Genomic DNA, 27670 nt, shown 5'->3' on the forward strand with positions numbered 1-27670 from the left:
ACAAACAAAGCAAAGCGAGAAATACACTGGCTGGGAAACAGGGTAGACTAAGGATCTAAGGGCTCTTCCATCTCTACCTTCTTTGAGTCAGTGAAAATAAAATGCAATGGGGCAAATTCTGTTGCGTTTCCTTTTTGTAGCTCTGAGGAATGGCTGCCTTCCATCATGCACACTGGCCAAGGATTTTTTTATTTCCCTTTCCAAATGCAACTGCAACCCGCCAAAACCTGGAGGCATGATGCAGCATTTGGGTCCCATTCTCTTCTCCTTGATCCACCTTCAGGAGATGCCAGCATGCAGAAAATCTTTGCAGCCAGTTGATAGGTGGTTTCTTCACCAGCCCGGCATGCAGACAACTGAGACGTGGTTTTAGGTTATCTGCAGTTCCTTTAGCACTGCACTGTCAAGGCAACTTCATTACCCAGGAAAAGGCTTTTCAGGTCATTCCTAAGTAGAATGTTAGCCGAAACAGACAAAGGTTAACCCAGGGTACTGTGAAGCAGGCGTGAAAGCTGGGCCAACTAGGAATAATGGGAAACTGTCTGGGACAGCATCTTGGCTTGGAGACCTGGCTGTGGAAGAGCCTCTCCAAAGGGAGGGGTGGGAGCCCCAACACTTGGGACTTTAAAATCTGATTGGATAAAACATTAGTGAATATACAAAGTTAAGCTCTAATAGAAGGGCTTGTGTCTCAGGCTCTCTTCCTGCTATAGTGTTCATCATGCTAGTCCAAACAGATGGACCTCAACTGGCATGTCTGAAGAGCCCATCACTGAGGTTTTAGGCACTACACACCGATTTCAAATTCCAGTAAGATCTGTCCAGATCAGACAGCCAAGACTCTGTCCAAATCTTTGCATGCGCGATTGGCTGTAGGGTTCTGATCTGTCTGGCGTCGTGGTGAGCGCTGACTCACCCTGACATCTCGCTATGGAGAAGGCTTTGTGATGGAGGAGGTCTGACCCATTAGGGTCACTGTAAATCAACATCAGAACCTCATCATAGATCTAATAGGGAATAGAACCCAGCAGAAGCTGGGAAGCACAGATCTCCTCTGTAGCGTGTTCTGCTTAGGAGATGATTTCAGGCAGGCTTTTGACAGTCCCAAGTAACATTCTCATAAGAAAGCTAGGAAAATGTGGTCTAGATGAAATTACTGTAAAATGGGTACAAAACAGGTTTAAAGACCATCCTCAGTAGTTATCAACAGTTTGCTGTTAAACTGGGGGAACGTATCTACTAGGGTCTTGCAGGGGTCTGTCCTGAAACCGGTGCCATTCGGTGTTTTCATTAATGACTTGAATAATGGAATGGAGAGTATACTTATAAAATCTGAACATGACACCAAGTTGGGAGGGGTTGCAAACACTTTGGAGGACAGGGTTAGAATTCAAAACCACTTCGAAAAATTGGAGAACAGGTCTGAAATCAACAAAGTGAAATTCAGTAAAGACAAGACCAGGCTTAAGAAGGAAAAATCAAATGCACAACTACAAAATGGGCAATAACTGGCCAGAGGGTAGCACTGCTGAAAAGGAGCTGAGAGTTGTAATGGATCACAAATGAAATATTTAATAGGAGCCAACAATGTGATGGAGTTGTGAAAAAGGGTAATATCATTCTGGGCTGTATTTGCAGGAGTGTGCATTTAAGACATTGGAGGTAATTGTCCGGCTCTGCTCAGCATGGGTTAGGCCATAGCTGGAGTCCTGGCTACAGGGTGCCACACTTTAAGAAAGATGTGAACAAACTGGAGAGAGTCCACAGGAGAGCAACAAAAATGATGGAAGGTTTAGAAAACCTGACCTAAGAGGAAAGATTAAAAACCCTGGGCATGTTTAGTCTGGAGAAAAGCAGACTGGCGGGAAACCTGAGGCAAGTCTTCAAATATGCTAAGGGCTGTTACAAAGAGGACAATGATAAGCTGTTCTCCACATCCACTGAAGTAGGACAAGAAGGCATCATCTTAATCTGCAGCAAGGATTTATGTTAGATATTAGGAAAAACTTTCTAGCAAGGATAGTCAAGCTCTGGAACAGGCTTCCAAAGGAGGCTGGGGAACCCCCTCATTGGAGGTTTTTAAGAACAGGTTGGACAAACCACTGTCAGGGATGGTCTGGGTTAATTTGGTCCTGCCTCAGTGCTGTGGGCTGGACTAGACGACCTCTCGAGGTCCCTTCCAGCTGCACATTTCCATGACTCTGAGTCTCCATGTGATGTGCTAGCTGCAACTTCCTTTTCCTCCTGTAAAGCACTGTAGCCATGCCCAGCAATGTCCACCATTGCTGCAAATGCTCCCACCATTAACCTGGCAGGTTCGGTATGAAGAATCATCACACAGGAGTCGCTCTCCTCGATATCAGCAGAGGCGACAGATTTGGGGTCTGAATTCAGACTAGAAATATCTCAGCAACCCAAATCCAGGGGTTATTTAAATGTTAATCCTTCAGGGGCTTTTAGACGACATCTTTTAAACAGAGGTGCTGGGATAGGAAAGATCTCATGATGTGCTTCTTTTCTAAGGGAGATCGTTTAACTCTGTCCTTGGCCAAAGTTTCCCACTGTATCATCTGGTTGTGAGCTATCTCCCAGAGGCAGCTGCATTTCAGTGCTACTGTGTGTAGTCTGTGAACTGCTTTAGGATATATTTTATTAATTTCATGAGGAGGAAGGAAGCTGCCAAACCAACCACGGACTGGGAACATGGGAATGTTGCTTCCTCTCCTTAATCTTGCCTAGTTCAGTGTCTGCAACCCCACTGCTTGTGCGTAGCTGTCAAATCCACATGAGTTTCAATCACTGATAAATTCAAGGCAAGACAACTTCTTGCCTGGCATTTTTTTTTTTTTAAACGTGAAAAGGAAAAGCCAGAGGCAGAGGGGACCAGAGTTTGCACAGAACTGAGTCTCCCTTGTGCTGGGCATGCTCCAGTCTGTCCCAGACATGGATTAAATCATTGTTTAGATCATGATTAGTGCGTGATTAGTGCCCCGTCAGCTGTGCTAGATGATAGAAACTCACAAACCTTCTTGCAGTCTCCAGATGCCTGTCCATATGACTACAGCTGCATCTTCATTACAAATGTAATGCTTTACAAAGATAGCACCTTCTGTCAGAGGGCATCCCCCATACTATTCTGACTCATACTGCCTGCCCCAGGAGAAGTTGGTAAGAATTACCCCGGATTTGCAGATTGGGAAACTAAGTGGTAGAGAGAGTATGTGATTGGTTCAAAGTCACAGAGACAGTCAGGATGAGAATCCAGGAGTCCTGACTCCCAGCCCCCTGCTCTGACCACTCACCACTCCTTTCCCAGAGCTGGGAATAGAATTGAGGAGTCTTGCATGCCCTCAAAGTCCACCAGACAGACAGTCAGTGGGTGAACCGGGAATGGAACCCAGATCTTCTGACATCTGGGTGTTGATTCTGTGCTTTAATCACATGACCACCCTCCTTTCTTAAGAAATGGTCACTGTTTTTAGAAGGTCCCTTCCACAGGCCAAACAGCCCTGCTCCCCCTTTGCCGGCACTGCAGGAGGAGCCTCTGCGTCTTCTGATGCCTGAGCCATCTTTGCTGCTGTGCATTCCAGTGAGAACAATGCTGGGAGCAAGTAACCCAAGCACTCCATAAAGGGTCTGATTAAATTCCCATTAAAGTAGGTGAAAAGGCTCCTATTGATGTCAATGAGAGTTGGATCTGGCCCTATATGACCAGGGATTAATTGAGCCCAATGGGTCCAGTTACCACTTAAATCCTAGGGCTACATTCAGACCTGGAATAAGATAGGGCAGTAAGGCCTCTGATCCAGAATCAGACAGGGCCATAAATAATGGCGTCAGTTACGTGGGGTGCAAAGTGAGTGGAGAATCCGGTATAGATGCTATAAACCCCTCTGGCATTCAGTGGGCATGCAAAACATATGTCAATTACACACATCAGTGGCTGAGTCAGATTAGTACAAAGGAGGCAGAACTCACCCAGCAGCTGTGAGGCCCTGTGACATGTAGGAACAACAGAGGGTGCTGTGCAAAACGCATGACAATTACACAGCAGAGAGATGCAAAATGCATGACAATTACACATCAAGGGGGTGGAAGGCCTGGGGAAGTAGCCGGAAAAGCAAATAACAGACAGGGAAGATAAATGAGTTGGCAGAGCTTTTTTGATTGTCCATCCTCCTGTGATTTGCTTTTCCTGTTTCATGCCCCCTGACACCAGCTAAGTAAAATCCTGCTCCCATGTAAGACAATCCACCGTTTAGCCACTAACACAGAGATGCTGGTGCTGGGGGGGCTCCCTCCCCCCCCGGCTTTCAGCCATTTCCATCATATACAGGGTTTACAGTTTGGTTCAATGGCTCTCAGCACCCCCACTATACAAATTGTTCCAGCTCCCCTGCACTGATGTCAATGAGGCCTGGATCCAACCCACTTCCATCCAGTCTTCTGACCAGCATTACATCCAACACGCAACCCCATTTAAGGCACCACTAAATCTGGACCCCAATCTCACTCAACAATAAGCTTCCCCTGCACAAGTTGGATTAATTGATCTGAATGATTCTTGCCCATCTCTAACTTCTAATCTCCTAGCCGCTAACATGGCGTGTCGCGGAAGCCCTGTTATTTCCCTGGGTCAGCACGATCAGGTGCCCCTCATGCAGCCAGATTTTCCTCGGGCTTTTACAGCGGTGGAACTCCATCGTTCCGGAGGAGTTACTCCTGCTCTGCGCTGGTTGAAGGTAAAGGAGGGTCAGACCCTCAGGCTGCTAATTCTCGGTGTGCGAATGAACTCAGCGAGCAGTGAGGGAGCTGGGCCTACAGCTATGTTCGGGGGGCAGTTTAACACGGGGACGCTGTGAGTTGCAAGAGTGCCAAGCACAGGGAGTTGCGGGGGGGAAGCGTGGAAAAGCACAGGGCCTGGGGCTTTCTGAAACATCACTTACCTGCTGGGGCACTTGCACACCTGTTAGCTGGAGGGGGGATACCGACGGTGGCTTAGCCTGCACGCTGGCTTGAACCAACAGCCTCTGTCAAACAAAACACCCAGAGTTCAAGGTGAATGGAGGAAGCAGGAGTGATTACAGCAACAGCACCCAGGCATTCGCCGGTTATCCTCAGGCCCCAGCATTTAACAAAGAACCTGGAAGCAGAGGGCATCAACACACTTCACAAAGGGGATGAAGTATCATCAGCCCTGTTTGGTCCTAGGGCACACAGCGGGGAGCGACCTGCCCAAATTCATACAGTAACTTAGTGACAGAGCTGGGAACAGAACCCAGGAGTCCTGATTTCTGGTCCTCCCAACCCTGTAACTTCGAGACACACTCCCCTTCTAGAGCTGGGAACAGAAACTAGGAGTCCTGACTCCCAGCCCCCTGCTCTAACCACTAGCTCCCACTTCCCGCCCCCAAGCTCGGAACAGAATTCAGACATACAGCCCCCCAGCCTGCCCTAGACCACTAGAGCTGAAATGATTTCAGCTGGAATGATAGAGCTGGTTACTTTGTTCACCAGGCCCAGAAGCAACAAACAAATCCAAGGAGCCCAATTCTAGCCTGATTTATTTCCCCTGCAACAAGTCTAACAGCACCCAGCTGCCCCCAGGAAGATCGCCTGCTTGTCCACCTACCTGCTGCGTGGCCTGGACTTGCTGCACCACCTGGGTTGGCACCCCAGACTGTGTGGCCGACGAGCCCGGACTGGACTCAGAGACGGAGTCACTGGGCCTCATGGCACCTTCTGGATTTCGGAAGAGGAGAAGAAAAGGTCACATGAAAAGTCTGAGGAAGGCAATTCGGAAAAGGTGTCCAAATCCCTCCTGTATATTTCAAGGGAGTTGCAAAGTGGACTGAGCACAGGACTGGTGTTGGGACCTATGGGGGGTTCTAGTCACAGTGCTGGGACGGGAATACAGCTCCCAGACTTGGGAATGGAACCCAGGAGTCCTGACTCCCAACCCCGTGGCTCAGTAGCTTCATGCCCACATGCAGAATGGAGCTCTCTGCCATCAGGCATAACTCCTCTGATTACTGTTCAGCACCCGGTGTGAATTTCAGCCTCTGCTTCTAACCGAAAGAAAAACCCAGCAACCGCCTCTACCAAAAACTAGTGAGAAAACAGGTGACTGAGGCCTCTGATACAGTCTGCTTGTTCGATGGATCCTTAACGCAAAGACATTCCCTGCAAAGCAAGCCAGGTACTTACGATCACAAGGAGTTGTACAGAGACAATCGTAAGACATGGTGCAGTGGGCACAGGGGTGTGCGTTTGTGTTTGCTCCCCTTCCTTGCGAGACAGGTAATAAAAGACCCAAGGCTTTTATAACCAGGAACCTTGGCCACCTAATCCCTGCCAGTTCTCACCAAAGCTCCAGTGAGGCTGGTTTAGAATAAACATCCCCATGCTATTAGGTGCAATCCCAACCCTCTGATCCTTCCAGGGAGGAGTAGGGGGAGCTCATCTGGGGCTGATTCTAATCGAGAAGCAGGAGATCACGTTTCATGGGCGTCTCGTTTGACATTATCAACAGAAGAGTAGGAAAAAAACAGCTCAGCGACCTTCCAGGATGGTGAATTAGTCTGTTTCCTTCAGGCGCTTGAATAAATCAAGGGTAACGATGGGTTTACCAGCTTGGGAACTCCGGGAGGCAGGAGTGGCTAAGCGGGAAGCCCTTTTCCCACGTTAACAGCTATGATTCCATGGACCAGTGGAGATGGATTTTGAGGAAGCTTTTGCACGATGGGTCATATGGTGTCTGGTGCTCTGGCATTTATTGAACAATTGAGCGGGGCCCTAGCATTGGTAATGTGCAGAGTATCTGGCACTTGATAGTAACCATATTTGTGCTGGTTACTTTGCACACCACAGAATCGGAGACATTAACGATGGAAAAAACGTCTTAGTGCAGCCAGGCCTGATTCCTGCAATCTACTTTTCACGTAGGCAGCTGCACTGCTACCCCCAATGATTCTGATGCAGCTTCCAAAGCCGGAGGACCTCCTTCGACTGATCTGCCTGAACTCCCACGGACTTCAGTGAGCAGCCCTGGCCCCTTCTTTCCTAACCCAGACGTCGGGAGTTTGGACAGTGATCGGTTAGGTGAAACTTCGTCAAAAGCCTTCGGAAAATCCAATTCCACTGGCTCCCCCATGCCATCCAGCAGCACAGTGCCCCCTGTCATCACACTAGTTTGTTAAAAAGGAGGTGCCGTGGCCTACTGGACAGAGCACAGGACTGGGACATTTCCTAGCTCTGATACTGCTCTACAGAGCAACCTTGGGTGACTCACTTTGCCTCAGTCTCCCCATCTATAAAATAGGGATGATGACAGTGAGCTACTTTGTAAAATGCTATGCAATCTACTGGTGAAAAGCGCTAGATAAAAACAAGGGACGGTTCTTTTTATTTTGTGGAAGATGCTCTGTAAAGCATTTTGACCAAAATTCCTGCCCTCGCCACTCATCAATAAGTGGCTGCAACCCTCTGCCCCAGAGGTAGGTGCATTTCAGTGAGTCTGTGTGTGTGCGCGCAGGTCGTGATCAAAGACCTGAGAGAAACGTTACATTATTATCATATTCCTTCCCTTTAAATTCCAGCTGCTCCAATTGAGATGAGTATTTCTAATGTGCCTAAAACTGCAACAGCCATTGATCCGACCGCACTGTAAGTTTACAAAGCATGTTGGGACCTGAGTTAAGCCCCACAGCTACCCTGCAAGGTAGGCAACTATAAGTATTATTACCTCTGCTGTTCAGATGGGGAAATGAACGTCAAAGGTATTAAGACGCCTAACTCCCATTCAGATCCAGGTGCCTACATAACTTTTGCAAGGGAAAACCAGCTCTTTGCGCTGTCTGCAAACATATTGATGCCCATTTCAATTAGATTAAGTGGGAGATGAATGCAGAAAGAAATCAGCCCCTACACAAGTTTCTAGGTGGTGAGATCTTTGCTCAGCTGTGCATCAAGCCACCCCCACCCCTCCTCCTTCACCTAAAGGCCAGATGGTAGGTAAACCTTTCATTATTATTGCTTTCCTTCTCTCTCTCTCTCGCTCCCTTTTTAAAGGCAGCAGAGCGTGGGTTCCTGGGATTACAAGGCATTTTGTGTTATTAGAACTGTTTCCACTGCTACACTGGTGGGGAGAGAGAGACGCTTGTCTGATTGCACCAGGGTCAGTGTTATTGACTATGGACCAGATCTCGCCAGGTGCTAGAGGGCAGCAGTCAGTGGCCGCTGCAGAGGCTCAGCACCTCTTGGCAACTTCTCTCCCGATGGAGTTGAGCACCTCCCAGGTAGGGTCCCCCTCTGGGTACGGCGCTGTTCACTTTGCTTATAGGCGCTGGAGAAAGCTGCGCCTGGAGTGCCCTAATGGCGTCCCAGGAGAAAGAAGTGATGCCCGAGAGAGGCATGCTCACTTCCTTCACAGTGCAGCAAAGCAGGGAACTGGATGACTGCTCTCCCAAGACCAGCTTCAGGGGCTTTCATCGCCACAGCTCTGAGCTGGCCCAGTAGGAAATGATTTCTGGAAGAGTGAAGGAGACCGATGTCTTCTAACTAATTACACCTCTACCCCGATATAACGCTGTCCTGGGGAGCCAAAAAATTTTACCGCGTTATAGGTGAAACCGCGTTATATTGAACATGCTTTGATCCACTGGAGCGTGCAGCCCCGCCCCCCCGGAGTGCTGCTTTACCGTGTTGTACCCAAATTCGTGTTATATTGGGTCGTGTTATATCAGGGTAGAGGTGTAGGTGGCTATGCACCACCCCTCACACACCCCCTCTAGCCTCTAGCCAGCCAGGTACTCAATATTGGGGCCTGATTTTCAGAGATGCTGACACCCACAGTTCCAGCTGAAGTCAATGGAGCTGCATCAATCTACACTTGGTGAGGATCTTAGCCTTTATGCCAGGGAACTAGAAGGAATAAGACTTGTGGCAGATCTCTAGCCTGCATCACTCCAGGATGCAAACAGAAGGGTCAATCTATTATGACAGGGTCTGCACGGTGGAAAATCTACCTTAGCTCACACTCCCCCTTGAGAATTACAACGAATTTTCTCTGAATAAAATCTGAGCCAGATTTAAAACCTAGCGTCTGCAGATAGCCCTTAATGGAACTGAACTGGAGGGGAGGGAAGTGTTGGGGGAAGTCTGCCAAAAAGATAAACTCCAGCTTCGGTTGTAGATGGATGTCTTAAGACCTTACAGGGAGTGGCTTGGTAGCTAGAAACCCAGCACCTTCTCCAATTAAACTTTCCACTGCTAGGAAAACACAATCTTGTTAAAACTCCCAACCGGAACATGAATCAAAAGGCTCAAGAGATTTCTCAACAGCTTAGGTGGAGCCTGATTATTATCTCAGGCTGTCCAGTTTCTTTGGATGATATTTCATGCAACTCTGCAACACACGATTGAAGTCAGCGAGAATATTATCCGGCTGTTTTCCTTGCCTGCCCTCAGCTATTTAGTAACAATCTTCCTTTCTATAGGAAACCGACTGCTCCTGATCTGGGGATGTTTAGATCTAGAAGGGATGGTTGGTTGGTTCTGATTCAGAGTTAACTGGAAATGTTCCGCCTATTAACCCATCTCTTTCTACTGCTTATGCAGACCCTGGCCTGAATCACAAGAACGTGCTACTGTAAGGGTTTCTTAGCATGATCTCACGGGACAAAGGGCCTTCACACACCTGCCTTCTGAGACAGAAACTAGAATATAGCCCAGTACAAATTGTGGTATTTATGGATGGAGTTCAGTTCTTAATGCATCTTAACAAACTTGCAAGCACTCAAGCGGCTCTACTTACTCACCATTCATCTACTCCAGTGATGACTTAAAGGATTGGGAAACCTGCCTTACAGTGATAGACTCAAGGAGCTCAATCTAACCAAGAAAAGGCTAAGGGGTGACTTGATCACAGCCTGCAAGTACCTGCATGGGAAACAAAACTTTGATAATGGGCTCTTCAATCTGGCAGCCATAGGTCTAAGAAGCTCGGATGGCTGGAAGCTAGACAAATTCAGCCTAGACGTAAGGCGTACATTTTTAACAGTTAGGGTAATTAACCACTGGAAAAATTTAATAAGAGCTGTGCTGGATTCTCCATCACTAGCAATTTTTAAATCAAGACTAGATGTTTTTCTAAAAGATCTGCTCTCGTACACACAGGAATTAATTCAGGGAAGTCCTATGGCCTGTGTTATACAGGAGGTCAAACTAGAGGATCACAACAGTCTCTACTGGCTTTATAATCTATGAAACTTGGATAGATTGGCTCTAGACCAATAAATAATGTGGCTACAACAGTACACAGCCATCGTAATAGATAGGTTCTACAGTGACTAACCTACGTTTTTATGACTTCTTGTTTCTGTTAGACCTGAAGAGGAAACCCTGTCCTGGGAGAATGAGCTGGATTCTATTCTAACTTGTGCATCACCAACGGAATACACTAAATTCCAAATTCAAATCTGAATTGATGATGCGTAAGCTGGAAAGAACCTGGCTTGACTCCCTGACCTCAGGGGGAGTTTGCAGTCTGGTCGCATTACATTATTATCTTTTCACTTGAAAAGCGAGTACATCTGTATCTGGAGTTGTCGAGAGATGATAAAGGAGGAGCCTCGCGTAGACATTCTCAATAGGAGCAGTACATTGGAATAAGTCCATCTCTTGCTGAAAGTCTCTTGATGTATGGTTAGTTCTCAGTGGAGAGTCAGCTCTCCAGATCACTGTATAAAGGTGCCTCTGTTTACCTGAGCCTGTTCCACAGCTTGGATTTATTTTAAAGCGCGTGTTCTATTCTGAAGAGTGATCATTGCTCCTTCTTACCTCTCAGGCAGGATCTACCGGTAGAGGCAACAGTCAGATTTGGCTGCTTCTCACTCTGATTAGCCCTGTGGAGCCAAGAGAGCTCTGGGAGAGCAAAGTAGAGTCTCTTGTGGCTCATGCCTCATCGAGAGAATTGCTGATTCAATTCTGAGGGGGTTACAAAGGCAATGGGGCTGCACAGCTGTTCCTGGGGACAGAGATTCCCTGCAGAGCCATATTACTGGTACTGACCCAGAGGATGGCAAGAGGCCAGTGTGACAGGGAAGATCAGGCAGAGAGGAAGGATGGTTCCAGTAGTTCAGGCACTGGCATGGGATTTGGGAGACCCAGTTCAATTCCCTGCTCTGCCCACAAACTCCCTGTGTGAACTTCACCAGCTCACTTAGTCTCTCTGGGCCTCAGTTATTCATCTGTAAAATGGGGATAAAAATATTTTCCTGCTGCCCACGGGGGGCCTGAGGGTAAATACAACAGAGACTGTGAGGTGCTCAGATACTGTGGTGATCCAGGTCATAGAAGGACCTAAAACAGATAAGAAGGAGTTCATGCCCATCTATTGCAGGCAGAGGTGATTGATATTTGTTTCAATTATATACATGTATCCGGAGGCTGTGTCCATAGACAGATGACATAAACGTCTGGGCCTGATCCTGTTCTCACTGAAGTCAATGGTCTCCTGAGGGAGCAAGACTGGAATAAACATACAAAATGTTCTGCTAAAAGGGGTTAGCAGTTAATCTTGTATCTAAAGACAATCCCAGATCTCACTAAAACTTTTATGTTTGTGGCAAGCATAGTTTTAGGCCCAAAAGAAGAAACAATCAAGACCCTTTAGGTAGCAGAGACAGCTGCGAACATGGAAGCTACTGCCCAAACCACTGGGTCACATGGTAGATCAGAGCTAAGTTGTATGGGCCGAGTGGTTTTCCTGGTTGCAAACACAGGGACTAGGCTGTCGGTTGCTGCCTGTGTGTGTTGGAAGAAACAGCCAGGAGTGTGAGTGTGACCTTGAGGTGAGGCAGAGTGTCTAAGCTTCTTGGGCACAGAGCTCACCGGAGGCTCAGGCATGGGAATTTCTGAGGGAGGAAATTGCCTGCTGCTGTTTGTTACTATGGTCAGAGAAAACAGCACTCTGGACATTTTTTTGGAAATAAACAAGATAAACCAAGAATATACCTGGCTCCTATAATCAATCCCTCAGCCTAAACAATTCTGAAAGGCCCCTGACGTTAACTAACCACTCAGGCTGAAGGAGCAACCATAACATGTGAGAAGCCATGAGGTTTTCCCCCACCACACTCCTCCCAGACTTACCGGACACTGTGACTATGATATACTGCTGCGGGGCTGGTGCTGGAGTTTGTTGGCCTGTGGCCTGAGCCTGTGGCTGTGGGGCCTGGATTTCCGAGACATACTGTTTCTGAGTGGCTGGTTGCTGCGGGCTTTGCAATTCCGCTACATACTGTTGCTGGGCTGCTGCTGGTGCCGTTGTTGTCGCCGTCGTCGCCGGCTGTTGCTGCGCCTGTTGCTGTTGTGACTGTTGCTGAGCTGCCTGTAATTCCGTAACGTACGCCTGTGTTGCCATACCAACAGTGGGGAAAATGATAATAAATAAGGCTTTTTTTTTTGCTTCCTTTTGTTGAGGAAAAAAAAGAGGAAAAAACAAAATAAAAAAAGAAAGAAAAAAAACCAATTAATCAATTGCAAAGCGATCTGGGGATAGAAACAGCTCCCTGCTGTTCTATTCGTTAAGCAATAACTTAATTATACCCCATGGTTAATAACTAATTACAGTCAATTACAGCAGGAAAAAGCAGTAGCAGAGTTCATCTTTCTCTGCGGAAACAGGCCTGGAAAAGTAAGGGTTCTGGAGAAGCCTGTTCAGAACCAATCCCCACATTATGATTGGATGCAATTTACGAAGCTGCGTCAATTATCTCCCAAATCCGCACCACTACAACATACCCTTTTTAACCATACTGAAATTAGAGATCAGCCTGCTTCTGCTCTCGCGTCCACTAAGGGAAATCTGCAGTAACTACATCAAAGTCAATGGGCATGAGGGAGAGGAGAAGCAAGCCCTTAAGCTGGCATTTTTGGTAGTGGCCTCGGATTGTGGGTGCCCAACTTGAGGCGCCTTGGGCCCAGTTTCCAGAGGTGCTGAGTGCCTGCATCTCCAAATGAAGCTGGGAGTTTGGAAATTGCATTCATTTCCACATAACCAACGATCAAGCTTCCCCTTGATGGATCAACTTCAACCCCAGGGGCTACTCTCCTCTTACGCCATGGCTGGATTTGGCCCAGCACATGGGAAAGGATAGCTTTGTGCTCAGACGCGAAACCCACTAGACCAGATTCTGCAAATCAGTGCCACTGATGTAAATACACAGATTCACATCAATAGAGCAGAATTTCGTCTCCAGGCCTGCTGGAGGTTCTGACAGCATCACCAGCTCACCCCTTGTGAGTCTGAGTCCTGTGCAGTTCACTGTGTCGGAGATTCATGGATAAAATTTAACTAAAACAAGGTCCCGTCAGCTCCTGCGGATATGGAAACATCCCAGGACACTTTTCAAAAGAGTCTCTGATTCATGGCCAAAATTTCCCCTCTTTTTGCTGTTGTGCACCCGCTGATTGCCCCTCTAAGCCCCAGAAGTGGCTGCATTTCATTGGTGGTGTATGTTGAAGGGTTTACAAGAAGCTTTGCAGTGAAAAGTGCTATGCAAAAGTCAAATATTATTAGAAATCTGAAGGTCTGAAGCAGGCCCGATCATCAGAAGGGTGCCAGGCCTCAGATATATTAGAGAAGGAGAGCGCTCACTCTTACGCCTGACACACATCACACTTCCTGTTACTGAGCATGTTCATGTTACAAACGAGCCCATGGTGGTAGACTCCAGTCTACAATAATCCCTTGACACTCCCAAGCACTCTTGGACTGAGGATCTTAAAGCAATTTACAAGCATTAGTTAATGAGGCATCTCAAAGCCTCTGGGAGATGCTAGTGACGTGGGCAAACTGAGGCATGGAGCGAAGAAGTGACTTTTCCCAAGCACACACAAATGAGTCAGTGGCAGAGTTAGGACCAGATCTAGATTTCTTTCCAACTGGTCCCTTACTCTACCCACCAGACCACAATGCCTTCTAGCCTCGTAGAACCTCACCATCCTGACTGTCAGCCTTAGTGTGATCTAAGGGTAAGAGCAGGAGCCTGGAAGTCAGATCTCCTGGGTCCCACTTTCCAATCCATCAATGGAGTCAACTGGAGGAGCTCAGCTGAGTCATTTTGGCCCTTGGTGCCTCGGTTTTCCCATCTGTAAAACAGGGATACCACTGAGGATTGATTAATATTTGTAAAGCAAGTTGAGCTCCTCGGAGGGGAAGTGTTCTGAGGAAGGGCATGAAGACACTTCACTCAGCTTTGCACACCCCAGTTCATTTCCCGCTCTGCTAAAGATAAGGACAGAAGCTCAGACAGCAGCATTTCTGACGTATGCACTCCTACGCAAGGGTCTCTGAGGGAGAAGTCATAAGAATCACGCGCTGTAAGCAGCAGACAAGGCCATCAGTTGCTTCTCAGAGACAACAGCCCAGACTCCAGAGTTATGGCTGCCTGAAGCTTTTCGACAACAGTTTTCATTTGTCACTCTGATCTGCCAAAGCTCCCACCCCAGAGCCGTTCTAGGGCTGCCTGTTTGCCCTTAGTGTGCTTCCCAGCTCCATGCCTCCCAGCTGTCACTCGCATCACAGCTCTCCCTGTCCCTTCCACCTTGGTGGCTCTCAGAGCCCACAGAGCTACTTTAGCCTTTTATTTTACTCAGCAGTAACACAAGGAATCTACAGACCTGTACCCTGTAAGACACTGGCTAAAGCAGGTTAACATAAGTAAAGCAGGCCCATGACTCTTAGCACTGATAAAATGATAAAATTTTGGGAAACTGGGAACTGCTTGCTCAAGAGAGGGAGCTGGTTCATAACGATTCCAGGCAACCTCAGGAACACTGAGCAGAGCCTGGGCTTGGGTATTTTCAGATAGAATAGTTGGCAGATGTTTAACCACAAACTTGCTTTAGCAATAGGTAATGTCTATGATAATGAGCTAAAAAACATTAATATCTTAACCTATAGGATAAGGGCACCCTGATATTCTGAGGGGGAGGAAGCTGGATATGGACATGGAAGGCTGGGCATCTGAATAAATATTCATGATAGTGCCAAGGCCCCATAATAGGCCAAGCCCCCATGTAGCAGGGGTTGGGTTTCCATCAGTGACCCTTCAGCTTTTCATTGTTATCTACCACCAACCTTCGGGTGTGGGGGTTCCGGACCATAGGACTCATTGGGCATGCCAGGGACAGGGCTGGTTCTTTGTCTCTCACCGCCAGGTCCCCAAGGAAGGGTGTGAGTAGATACAAGTATCTGAGCATACACACACACATCCCTACCTTTAAAGGTCTTTTCACCCAGCAGCACTGCACACTTCTGCCACAACTGCAGCTGGGAGAGATGGCTTAGAGTAGGGGTTCCACCCCCGGCCCATGCGATAAAAACTCCCCAGCCCACCTGGGCCACAATAACTAGTTTTCTGCATAGAAAATCCAGGGCCGGCGTTAGGGGGTAGCAAGCAGGTTAGGTGTCTGGGACCCCATACTGCAGGGGCCCCCGCAAAACTACATTGTTCAGGCTTCAGTTTCAGCCCCAGATGGCAGGGCTCAGGGCCCCGAGCCTCAGCCCCATGCGGTGGGGCTTTGGCTTTCTACCCTGGGCAACAGCGAGTTTAATACTGGCCCTGCTTGGTGGCCCCCCTGAAACCTGCTCACGGCCTTCCGGAGGTCCCGGATCCCGGGTTGAGAACCACTGGCTTAGAGATCTAAGCATCAGGTAGGAAAGAACTAATGCCTAGAGCCTCTGGGAAGGAGAAGTTCTAGTTCTTAAAGCAGACCTCTGAGCTGGTTCTATTCCCCGCTCTGAGAGGTATGTGTGATCTAAGAGTCAAGACACCTGGATTCTATGCCCATCTCTGTGACCTTGAGTGAGCCATCCCCCATGCCTCAGTTTTCCAATATGTAAAATGGGGATAAGGACAATAACCTCCTGTGGAGACAGAGAGGATTACTTAGTTAATATCTGCAAATCTTACTGAAGATGTGAAGAGCTTCTGACCCAATGAAAAGATGTCTCTTTTCCTACATTACTAAGTGTCCCCTATGGATCATTTGCAGCCGTAGGCACATGCTGCTAAGCAGGCATTTCCCACATGCCAACGGCACTGCGATAGCCAGGATTGCTTTCTGGCAGGCAGGGAGGCCACAGCATGTGCAAAGCTGCAGTGCTCAGCTTAAGGCACAAGGCACAATCCACATTCCAAAGGTTCCTGTGCCCTTGATCACTCCTTTAGGAACATGCCAAGCTTGGAAATAACCTGTCTGTTTTTAGATCCATTCCCCACCCCCGGGATGAATCACAGCAAACAAATACGGGTCCTGATTCTCCAAGATGCTGAAGAGCCTGTGTGGGTGTGTGGCCCCTTCTGAGGCAAGTTCCTGGCTCCAGCCACTTGCTGATTCTTCTAACGCTGCAGAGCAAGAGGGCCAGTCTCTCAAACCAGGCACATAAAACCTTCTAAAAGGGCCTCCGGATTGCATTAAACTGTCGTCCTCCCCCAGAACAAAGGAACACTCCGGGCTACTGAATGCCCCAATCAGAGAATACATCCCACAGGTCTTCACCAACAGAGGCTGCTACGATTTGTGGATGGTGCTTTTTTTAAAGCACACAGTAGTCTAACAATATGCTATGGAAGCTTCCTCTACACAAGATGAATGCAAATGGCAGACAGCTGGGAGACTCAGTGACCACTGCGAATGAGAGAGACATTCCAATCCAGCTGCAAGGTGCTGGGGGAACTGGCTGGTTCAGGGGTCACCTCTAGGCTGCTGGTCCCAGTCTACATTGGTAATTTGGTAGTGACCAAAAGTTGCAGCTTCTAGGGTTTCTTTAGTGACCCATGTGAAATGAGTTTGGAAGTGGTCAGAGGCCAATTCCTAGTGACCACCTTAGGGGCTTGGCCATATTCTAGTTCCTACTGGGTTGGGATAACAGCACAGGACAGGTGGCTTTTTCAGGGTAGACAGGATTGGAGTGTGTTTAAACAATGATCCTGAATTATGCTGCACATAATGGTTTATTCTCATAGAATCACAAAAATGTCAGGCTAGCAGGAATCTCAAGAGGGTCATTAAATCCAGCCCCCGAGAGTATCCCTGACAGGTGTCTGTCTAACCTATTCCTAAAAACCTACAATGATGGGGATTCCACAACATGCCTTGGAAGCCTGTTCCTGTCCTTTGCTATCCTTCTAGTTAGAAAGCTTTTCCTAATATCTGTCCTAAACCTCCTGTCCTGCAAATTAAGCCAATTCCTTCTAGTCCTACCTTCAGCGGCCATGGAGAATAAGTGATCACCATCCTCCTTGTATCAGCCCTGAACATATTTGAAACTGCTCTCAGGTCCCCCCTCAGTCAACCTTTCCAAGACTAAAAATGTCCAGTTTTTTATTTTGTCCTGATAGTTCAGATTTTCTAAACGTTCCATAATTTTTGTTGCTCTCCTGTGGACTCTCTCCAGTTTGTCCACATCTTTCTTAAAGTGTGACTCCCAGAACTGGACTCAGAACTCCGGCTGAGGCCTCACCAGTGCCGCGCAGAGTGGGACAACTACCTCTTGTGTCTTATATATGACACTTGTGTTAATACACCCCAAAATTATATTAACCTTTTTCGCAACTGCATCACATTATTGACTCATATTTCAACTTGTGATCCACTATGACCCCCAGACCGTTTTCAGCTGTATTACCACCTAGCCATTTATTCCTCGTTTTATACTTGTGCATTTGATTTTTCCTTCCTAAGTGCAGTACTGTGCACTTGTCTTTACTGAATTTCATCTTGTTGATTTCAGACCAATACTCTAATTTGTCAAGGTCATTTTGAATTCTAATCCTATCCTCCCAAGTGCTTGCAATCTCTCCCAGTTTGGTGTCATCTGCATGCACACCACTCCATTACCCAGGTCATTAGTGAAAATATTGTGAAAATATTGAATAGTACTGGACTCCAGACAGACCTGTGCCGGGTCCCACTCGATACTTCATACCCATTTGACAACAAACGATTGATAGCTACTCTTTGAGTACAGTTTGTCAACCAGCTATGCACCCATTTTATGCTAATTTCATCTAGACCACTTTCTCCAGTTTGAGACTGTCATGTGAGACTGTGTCAGAAGCCGTACTAAAATCCAGATATATCATGTCTACTGCATCTGCTAGCCCAGTAACGCTGCCACAGAAGGAAATTAGATTGGTTTGGCATGATTTGTTCTTGACAAATACATGCTGACTATTACCTATAACCCTATTGTCCTCTAGGTGCTTACAAACTGATTATTAAATAATTTGTTCCACTATCTTCCCAAGTATCAAAGTTAGGCTGGCTCATCTATAATTCCCCAGGTCGTCTTTGTCCTTTTTAAAGACAAGTATTACGATTGCCGTTCTCCACTCCTCTGGGACCTCACCCATCCTCCAGGAGTTATCGAAGATAATTGCTAATGGTTCCAAGGATTGCTTCAGCTAGTTCCCTAAGCACCCTAGGATAAATTTAATCAGGCCCTGACAACTTGAATACTTCTAATTTATCTAAATATTCTCATCTACCCTGCAAGCCTGAACCAGGCTTCCATAGTATGTGGGGACAACGATGGTGTGAACAAGTTCCCTCAGCATGTTAGGATTTACAGTGGGACCTAGCTGACTGTCTTGGCTAATGGTTAAATGGGCCATACTTGCCTCTTACCCCAGAGTGGGTCCCTCCAAGGCTGAAGGTGGGAAGCTTGCACAGAGGAAGCTTGCCTTGTCATTGTTCTGCAGAGCGATCTCAATCCAACACCTTTCATCAGCAAGAAATTCACCAAGGTTTGAAGGTTAAAAACTCTTACAAAATGAGCTCAAATAACAATAACTATCTCATGTTCCTGTAGAGCCTTTTCCTTCTAAAGAATCCCAGGGAGCTTATGAAACTGGCATGCATGTTACACATTGGCATTATCACTAAAATGCAGCCATCTCTGGGGGGGAATGTGGCAGCTGTTTAACAGCACACAGCAAGCATATAGTTTAGGAGAGGGAGTCAAGAAGAAGCCCATATCCAGCTGAAACTGCAGAGGCAAAATGGAATCACCTGAACTAGAATTTGGCCAGGAACCTCAATTTAACAGCCTGAGTCTTGTGATTAAATCTCATATTTCATAATGTGCAGGACCCAGTCTAGAGGTGCTTTATGTGGGAGTGTAAGCACACAAAGATGCTTGAGAAGACCCATGTCTGCTGCACAAAGGGGGGGAACCACAGCAACAAAGACCCCAGTGTCTGCCAACTTTGCAGTTCTGAGCTACTGCATGAGAACCTGAAGGTGAAATTGGTGAGGAAATAAAAGTGAAACTGACCAGTTTTCACTGACCAAATTCAGCCCTAGACCTAACATAAATAGTCAGAAGTAAATCAGATTTGTAAAATCTTTTCATTTTATAAATTGAAGGTGTCAGGAGTAACACAGCTAATGATAATTACTAATATTCTTTACTTCTCTAACACTGTCTATTGCAAACATTTATGAATTAAATTTCTTAATGCTTTTGTGAGGTAGGTATCATTATGTTCATCTTTCAGAGAGAGAAACTGAGGCACAGAGCGGTTAATGTGGTTTACCTGAAGTCAAAGAGGAAGCCTCTCGTATAGCTAGAAATGGAATCCAGAACTTCTAACTCCCAGTCCTGTACTTTAATCACAAAACTACCCTTCCTTTCCAAGAAAGGCAGGAACACTTTTAAAAAACATATGCTCTTTAACCTGAGCATGTCCCTGTACTGTATTTGTGTTGATTTTAGTGTTTAATAACACAAAGTATCCACTCACACCAGCTCCACTGGCCCTTTAAAACGACAGATTTGTCTCGCCAAGGATCAAAGCAACAGACTATTCTGCCTATCTTGTCTCTTTTTCTCATCTGACACAGCAGCATGGTTTGTTCTCCAGTTAGATCCTGTGAACAGCATCCTCCCTTCCACATGCATGAGACAAAGTGCTGGAATCTCTTCACAAAACATGTGATTTGCTTAAAACGGACCAGTTAACACTGGCTGGGGCAGACTGATACAAAAGGGCATGGATGACAGGAACGGATTAAAACTCTCTAGGCTTTTGGAATGACAAATTTACAGCCAAGATCCCTGATTAGAGGGTGTGATCCTGTAAGGTGATGGGCACCCTCAACTCCCTCTGGCTTCAAGAGATGTTGAGGGCACTCAGCACCTCGCAAGTTTATATCCTGTATCCCGACTTTTGCAACGTAAGAGCCTTCTCTTCCTTCTCACTCAACCTAAACTGATCAATGTCCATTCAACTCCTAGTAGCTATTCCCCCCAAGCCTCATTTCTATATATAACAACATCTCATTCCTCCCCATTTTACCTATCCCCTTGCAATTTATTTGTGAAATGCCCAGAAGGGGAAAGTCAGACAAAGGATCCACAGCCACAGACCAAGATAAACGCAGCATCATAATAAAGTTATTTAATAGTAATGCGAACCACAGGAAAATATACAGAAGGAGCAAATCCACCCCCTACTGAACTTTTAAAGCCAGGGAATGGGTAATTTAGAGCCAGGGAGAAGGTAATTTCCCTGGTGAATGGTCCCCATCCCTAATTTTCCTAAATTGCTCCAATTCTGTTGACAGGATTCAATTTACTGAGGACTTTCATGGGTTTGGAAATTGTTTCCAGGGTCTGAAAAATGTGATCATGCTGTGTCTGCTCTGTGGTATTTTGATGCTATGTTGTGATCTCCCAGTGCCATAGTGTGACAACACAACAATGCTTTGACACACTGTCAAAATGACATTTTGCACAAGCATGAGCAGTGGCAGCTTTGATGCCATTTTGACACACTAGTGACATGTCACCCACAGCGTGAGGGTGTTTTGAGACGTCAGCGTGCTGCCTGGTGGAGTGATGACGTTTCAAAGGCACTGTCACCTCCCGTCACCTTTTGACTCCACATGACGGCCATCGGGTTAAGACATGAAGTTTTCAACATATCATCTTCGCATCTTGTGGCACAACGCTGCTCGGAGGCAAGGCCCCCTTTTGCCAGGACGAGTTTGACATCATACGATGATATTATAATGCACCATCTGTGCATGCAATGCTGATATTTTGACATCACCATCACTACATGGTGCAAAGGGGTTCTGATGCCACACTTGGTCATTTTGAAGCCTGTGGCATTGGAATAACATCTTGACTTTTTAATGCAGCCTTGTGCGTGGCCGAGACGAGGCTGTACCCTAATGACAGGTGAATGCCCCATCACGGCGTGGGGGTGATGTCATTTTCACGCCTCGCTACGCTGACCTGGCAACGCTTCACAATGACGTCATCATAAAACATCAAGGGGGCCGGCAGCGGGATCTTGCAGGCTCCCCCACGGATTGGGAGAGCCTGGCGTGGCCAGGGCGCGCGGGCACGGGAATGACCCCTGACAACCTCACCGCTGGGCCTTGTGATGTCACTGGATGACATCATGGGCCCTGACACTGCCACGTGCCTTATGACATCACGGTGGGGGGGGGGGAACCCCGCCCCACTTTGGAAACCCGCCCTAGTGTTGGGGGCAGGGGGCTCCCCGTTTTAGCCCCTCCCCCTCCCCCCATTGGGTGCCCCCGGTGCCCCGCTTCTTTTCATTGGCCCGCCCGCCCACCAATCACCGGGGAGCGCTGTAAGCCCCGCCCACCGAGCCTGGGCCCTTCTTAATCCTGGGGCAACGGCCAGGCCCTCACTCGAGCGCGAGCAGCCTCCGAGTAATCGACTGTATCACCCCCCCCCCGCCCCCGGGCGCCTTCCTCTCAGGGGCGCGGCCCCTCCGGCGCCCATCCCCCGCAGCCATTTTGTGTGGAGGGGGAATTAGAGTAGGACCCACCTGAACTGTCCCTCCCCGCGGCCCGGTCTCGGAGCCCCGCGGAGGCCGCTTCCCTTCAGGCTCCGACGCGCCGGGCTCGGGTGGAGCCGCCGGTCATCGGCCGCGGCGGTGCCGGATTTTTGGAGGGTATCGATTAGTCGGTGGGGGGAGGGGGGTCCGCTCGGGGCGGTTGTTGTTGTTGTTGCCGGGTTTCCTGGTCGCCACGACTACCGTGGCTATGGCGCCCTCCGTGTTCCCTCACCGGGGCAACTGTTGCTACCCACCTCGGCTGCGGGCGGGGCCGAAGGGGGAGAGAGGGAGGCCCCTGGGCTGATTGGACGGAGCTGACCGCTCCATTGGGTACGCTGGCTGTCAATCTTCGCCCTGCTCGCTCTGATTGGCTGGAGGCCCTGCCACTCCTTTGACGTCGCTTTTCCAATCCTGGTTGTAATTGGTCTGATTCGCTTGGAGCGTGCTGATTGGCTTCTCTCCACGTCCGTCTCCACGTTGATTGGGCAGTTCCTCCGTCGGTTTCGGGGTGGGGCTTGGGGGGGGTGAGGAGCCGGGTTGGGATTGGCCAGTCAGGGCGTTGGCTGGTTGCGATTGGCTAGAACCGCCTTCAGTCAGTTGGAGGGGAAGCGGCAGTTGAGCCCTGTAGAGCCGCGCCCCAGCGTGGGAGAAACGCGCAAGCGGGCTCTGCCCTGGGGGATGATGGGAAATGTAGTTCTTGGCTAGCAGAGGCCAGGGGTTGCCCCCCTGTCTCTGCTGTGGCTGGAGGGGACAAGGAGCACCGCCTGTCTCAAACCTGTGACGTCACTGCGCGGGGTGTGACGTCACCCTGTGCCTCGAAACCCCAGCGATGCCACGCCTCATGAGGCAGTGATGTCACGGGCGCAGCCCTGGGTGCTCCGGGGCACGGCACAGGCGGGCACCCGCCATAGCGCATTGGTACAGACGCGCCTCGGAGCCACAGGGCCAGATCCCGACCTGCCTGGCCCTCGTGCCGTCACTCGTGCTGGTGCCTGGGGGCTGCTCTCCGGCTGTATTGCCTGGGGACCGTCTCGCGCTTCCTTTGCACCCGCACAAAGGACTGAATAAACAAAGGCCGGACAGTGGACGCTCAGCTTCTCCGCAGCCATCGCTGCACCGTTTCCCTGTTAGGCTCTGTGCTGCCGCCCGTCGCCATCGCCCGAGTGCCTGACCACAGTCCAGTGGTGTTTTCTCTGCACTCATTTATTTTTTAAAAATCATGAGAACTGAGATCTTGGAGCATGAGATAGCAGCCTCCAGAAAGCATGACGGGGGGGATGATCCAGCCCAGTTCCTCCCCTGGGAATGGCAGGTCCTATGTGCCAATGTGCTTTAGCCAGGCCCGGAGGGACCCCTCTCTTGTCTTCACATAGATTTTTGTTTCTGAGCCTGTGTAATCCCCTGCCTGTTGGATGAAACTGACAAAGAAGGAAACCTGTTTCTTAGATTCCCAAGATCCCTGAATTGATACTTTAGGTCTAGCATTCAGATAAAAATCTATCATAGTTACCAAATTCATGCAGCTTGGGTTGTGCTTTCCAAGGGCTCAGAGCACTCAAGCAGCAGGTGTGAAACTTCCTGCTATCACAGGTTCAAATCCCCGTAGGGACAGCTCCAGCCTTCAATTTAAATTGAGTTGCTGGGTCAGACTTTCTCTGTTATGATGGTGTAAATCAGGAGTTACTCCTGTGAAGTTGATGCAGCTATGCTAGGATGAGGTCTGCACTTCTTGTGGAATACGCTTTTAAAAATAGACTCCTCGGTGGATGTCAGAGGCCTGAGGGCACTTGCGGTAGGGTTTGGGGCGGGGGAGCGTTTGCCCCAAAGCTGTTGCTGTGCGAAATGCATATGAACCTGAGGGAAGGGAAGTGGCACTCATAGCTTTGTCTCATTTATCTCCAGAGAAGAATAAGAAACGTCAAAAGAGACATGGTGGCAGTGTTCCTCCCCAGCACAGGGAGCGTCCCCCCCAAGGAGAGCGTGGACTGTGGCTGAGTTTGGAAATATGAGTTGTTATCTGGCAGGGCAGGAGGGGCTCCAGCTGGGGTTATCTCTGCGCTGCAGGCTGGCATGCTGGCATTTTCCGCACAGCCCACGGCCTCTCACATCGAAGGAGGAAGGATATAATTGAAAGGAGATAAGCAAAGGTCACTATTGCTCCTGCTGTCTGGGGTGATGCAAGAGCGCTCTGCACTGGGTGATGAGCTTGTGGGGAAAGCTCTGAAGGAATGAGATTGCTGAGGAGAATCAGGGGAGAATCAGGAGAGCTGGGTGGTGCTCCAACAGCTACATGTGTTCCTGCCCCACTGCCTACGGTGCCCCCTGCTGGCGGAGGCTGGTATTGGAGTAGCTGTGAGCCCCTCACAACCAGCTTTCTTCCAGCTTTCCCTATAGGGAATGTAGTGTCTGCCATCCACAAAGTCTAGAGGAAACGCTAGATCCCCATAACAACTCCAGGGATGGAGAGGGCAAAGCAGACAGACAAGACTCCTGGGTCTGTCCCCAGCTCTACTGCTGACTGCCTATGATAGCTCAGGAGAGTCCCTGACCCTCTCTGTGCCTCAGTTTCTCCCCATGGCAAAGTGGGGGTAATGGTCCTCACAAGGGGTGGGAAAAGCCAGTCCAAGGGAGCAGGGCCCTCGGGAGCTTCCAACCTTCCCAGCAGCGTCACATGGGCAGCTCTGACCCCTGGCCTTGTTGGCTGGGGGAACGACAGAGGGGTTTGAATGGATGCTCCATGCATGGGGAGAGTTTGCATTTGTGTGTGTGAGAGAGAGAGAGAGAGAGAGAGAGCACACAGAGAGCCACTGGCTCACTGCCGACGTCTGTCCCTCCGCCTTGGGCACAGCAATAACCAGGAAAAGGTTATCAGCGTCTCGCTCCCTGGCACCCAGGCCTGATGTCCCCAGCTCCAACGGAAAGGTCTCTGTGTGCCACTCGAGTGACTCGGCCAGCTAATTGGAGAGATAGCACCAGAGCCGATGGCCAAAGGCCACCCTTTGTGTGGTGTCTCCGAGGGGCTCCTCAGCAGGGAGGGGGTGGGATGTATAAAGGGGGCCGCAGTGGGGCTCAGGAGGCAGCTGTGAGCTCTTCTGGCCTTGGCGTCCATCTCGCCACCCCAAGCAGCCATGCAGAAGCTCCTTCTGGCTCTGGCTTTTGGGTTGCTGTTCTCGGAGCTGAGGCTGGGGGCTGAGGGCCGGAACCCACCCTACGGCGTCAAGCTGTGTGGGAGGGAGTTCATCCGGGCTGTCATCTTCACCTGTGGGGGCTCCCGCTGGAGACGGACAGGTGAGAAGGGCGTTTGTGGGGGAGCGTGCATGGCTGCTGGGTACTCAATGGGAGCGGAGCGGGGTCTGCTGGTTGGAATGAGAGTGGGAGCTGAGGATCAGGACTCCTGGGTTCTATTCCTGGCTCTGGAAGAGAAGTGGTGTGCGTGAGGCGGGGGGGAATTGGGAGTCAGGACTCCTGGGTTCTATTCTTGGCTCTACCACTGACTTGCAGCGTGACTTTTTGTCAGCTCACTCCCCCACTCTGTGCCTCAGTTTCCCAATGTGTAAAACAAGGATCAGTGTCCCTACCTTGCCTCCCCAGAGGTGGGGATTGTGGGACTTAATTCAATGTTGGTGAAGTGTGCTGCGGCTTGGGAGGGGGGTTCCACGGGCACAATCCAGGAGTGACTGAGTGTCTGCTCCCCCCAGGTGGGGTGTGACTCGCTGCTCGGTTCTTAGGAGCAGCCCGGGGAGCCGTGTCACCCAGAAGGGCAGATCTAGGGTCCCACATTTATCCCCCTCCAGCAGCTCTCAGAGCAGATTTGCTCCCATGACAAGTCAGAAGCCAATGGCAATTTCCCCCCTGGGAAATTTGCCGGCGCTTCCTGCCTCATCGCCCGCCAGCTGGGGGGATCTGTGATGGGGCGTACAAACCCCGTGCGGCCGGGAATAGGTTCCCACGCTGCATTGGCTCAGTCAGCCCTGCCCCGCTACACCCGCAGTGAGTGTCAGCCCTGGAGGGGAAGGGGCTAAAAGGGGGGAGCTTATCCCTACTGCTCGCTCCTTGAAAGAAGCTGGGCTCAGGCCAGAGGTTGCAGCCTGCCAGTGTCTAGTCCGGATGTGGGGCTAGTGTTGGATTTGCTACCTAGGACTTGTCTGTTGTTCCCACTGCAGGTGCTAGACTGAGCCCATGCTTCTGTTCCTGGCTCGGCCACCCGCCCTGCTGGGGGACCTTGGGCATGTCCCTTCCCCTCACTGTACCTCAGTTTCCCCATCTGTAGAATGAGGCTTTGATCTGTTCAGAGAGCAAGATCTTCAGGGCAGGGACTGTCTCTCCCCTTGTGTCTGTGCAGCACCTGGCACAATGGGGACCCTGCTCTTGGCTGGGGAGGAGCCAGGGTTTTGTGCGGCATTTAGTGTGATGGGGGCCCCTTGTCTCAGGTGTGGGGGGTTGGTCTGTGCAGCTCCTGGTGCAGTGGAGACACTGACCTTGCTTGGGGGGAGGGCGTATTGTCAGGGAGATGCCCACATGAAGGGTGGGCATCACTCAGGAAGGGGTGTCTGTCCAGTCACTGGGGTGGGGGGCCCCGATCTCCCTAAGGAGGGGGGTGTCTGTGAAGTGACTGGTGTGATGGGAGGCCCCGATGTCTGTGTCCGTGCCGTGCTTGGCGAGATAAGGCATCTAGGTTTTACTTTTGCGCACCATACTGCTTAGGGAGTGACCTATTGGCAGGGTCTCTTGGGTCTTTAGGAGAGAGGCTTGCATGTCAGAACGAGAAGGCAGAGAGACCAAGATAATGTCAGAGGGGAGCACTGTGTGGCTACCTCTGCAGGCTGGAATCAGAACAGCTCGTCTGTGTGTCATAGGCCCTATATTGCTAACAGCAAGAGGGAGATTTTCCCTTCAAGTCAAGCGGAGAGGTCAGTGCTCCTGGAGCAGGAGAAACTGAGTTCTAGCCTTGCTGTCGACAGGAAATTGTGACCTCTGTTCTCTATGCATTAACCCCTTCCCTCCCACTTCCCTGTCTCCTCCTCCGCTGCAGGTGACCTCGATATCCTGAGCAGCCCCCCTGCAGGGGAAGACTCCGCAGAAGCCGCCTCCAGTGAGTGGGATGCCAGCCACCTGCCCGGGACACTGCCCCACCAAGAGCTCTCCTCCGACTACCACGAGAGGTGGAGAGGCAAACCGGGCCGCGGCCTCGCCGAAGCAAGCTGGCCTCTGGAGCGCGTCGTCCGGGACGTCATGGCAGGGCTGAGCACCTCGTGCTGCAAGTGGGGATGCAGCAAGAGCGAGATCAGCTCCCTGTGCTAGAGGCGGGGGGCTGGGGCACAGGGGGAGGGGGCAGGGTTCAGCACACGGCACCGCATGTTGGCACTAGGTCTTCAGCTGGCATCAGGGCAGCTCTGATTAGCACCGGCGGAGGATCTGGCCCTGGGATCACAGCTGCAAGTAGAAACCCACAGTTAAGAGCCCTGCAGTTGCTCAGCTCCCTGGGAGCTCTATCCGAGTGAGGACTGCAGGGAACGGGCCGTGGAAATGTATGTGACTTCAGATGGGGTAATATAATGCTGGGGGTGGCCCCTGGAAGGGGGCAGTGGTGGACTCCAGGGTTCTGGGGCAAATGGAGATGGGCGGCTGAGTTTTGATTTGGACATGAATAAGGAACCAGATGACAAATCTCGCCCTGCCCTTCCCCTTCCAGTTGTGGTGTCCCATCCCCCCCCCCCCATGTTGCCTCTTCTTGCGCTGGTATTCAGGGTTAAATAAAAGATCAAAAGAAATTAACTGTG

General features: G+C 49.7%; 2 protein-coding genes across 5 annotated transcripts in view; one reads left to right on the top strand and one right to left on the bottom strand.

The window, feature by feature from the left end:
• RFX1 (regulatory factor X1) overlaps positions 1–22158 on the bottom strand; it is a 52254-nt gene extending 30096 nt beyond the window's left edge. For 3 of the 4 annotated variants that reach the window (XM_048832089.2, XM_048832087.2, XM_048832086.2), the window contains exons 1-4: positions 21882–22157; positions 12154–12472; positions 5633–5742; positions 4947–5030 (exon numbers count right to left, since the gene is read on the bottom strand). In XM_048832089.2, the coding sequence (XP_048688046.1) occupies positions 4947–5030; positions 5633–5742; positions 12154–12424 (465 nt within the window). In that variant the 5' untranslated portion in view covers positions 12425–12472; positions 21882–22157. Of the gene's footprint in view, positions 1–4946; positions 5031–5632; positions 5743–12153; positions 12473–21881 lie in introns of all 4 variants that reach the window. The other variant, XM_048832088.2, reaches the window with a different exon arrangement.
• Positions 22159–22450: 292 nt separating this feature from the next.
• Positions 22451–27661, top strand: RLN3 (relaxin 3). Its single transcript, XM_048832103.2, has 2 exons — positions 22451–25178; positions 26923–27661. The coding sequence occupies exons 1-2, from the start codon at positions 25019–25021 to the stop codon at positions 27189–27191; spliced, it is 429 nt and encodes a 142-aa protein (XP_048688060.1). The 5' UTR covers positions 22451–25018; the 3' UTR covers positions 27192–27661.
• Positions 27662–27670: the final 9 nt, after the last annotated feature.

Source organism: Caretta caretta, chromosome 20 (genome assembly GCF_965140235.1).
Source record: "Caretta caretta isolate rCarCar2 chromosome 20, rCarCar1.hap1, whole genome shotgun sequence".
NCBI lineage: Eukaryota > Metazoa > Chordata > Testudines > Cheloniidae > Caretta > Caretta caretta.

What these genes read in the sequence shown, in the direction of transcription:
- RLN3 (XM_048832103.2), top strand. Translation starts at nt 25,019, where the DNA reads ATGCAGAAGCTCCTTCTGGCTCTGGCTTTTGGGTTGCTGTTCTCGGAG. An exon ending in CTCCCGCTGGAGACGGACAG is followed by an intron (nt 25,179 to 26,922) that starts GTGAGAAGGGCG and finishes CCTCCGCTGCAG; the next exon opens with GTGACCTCGATATCCTGAGC.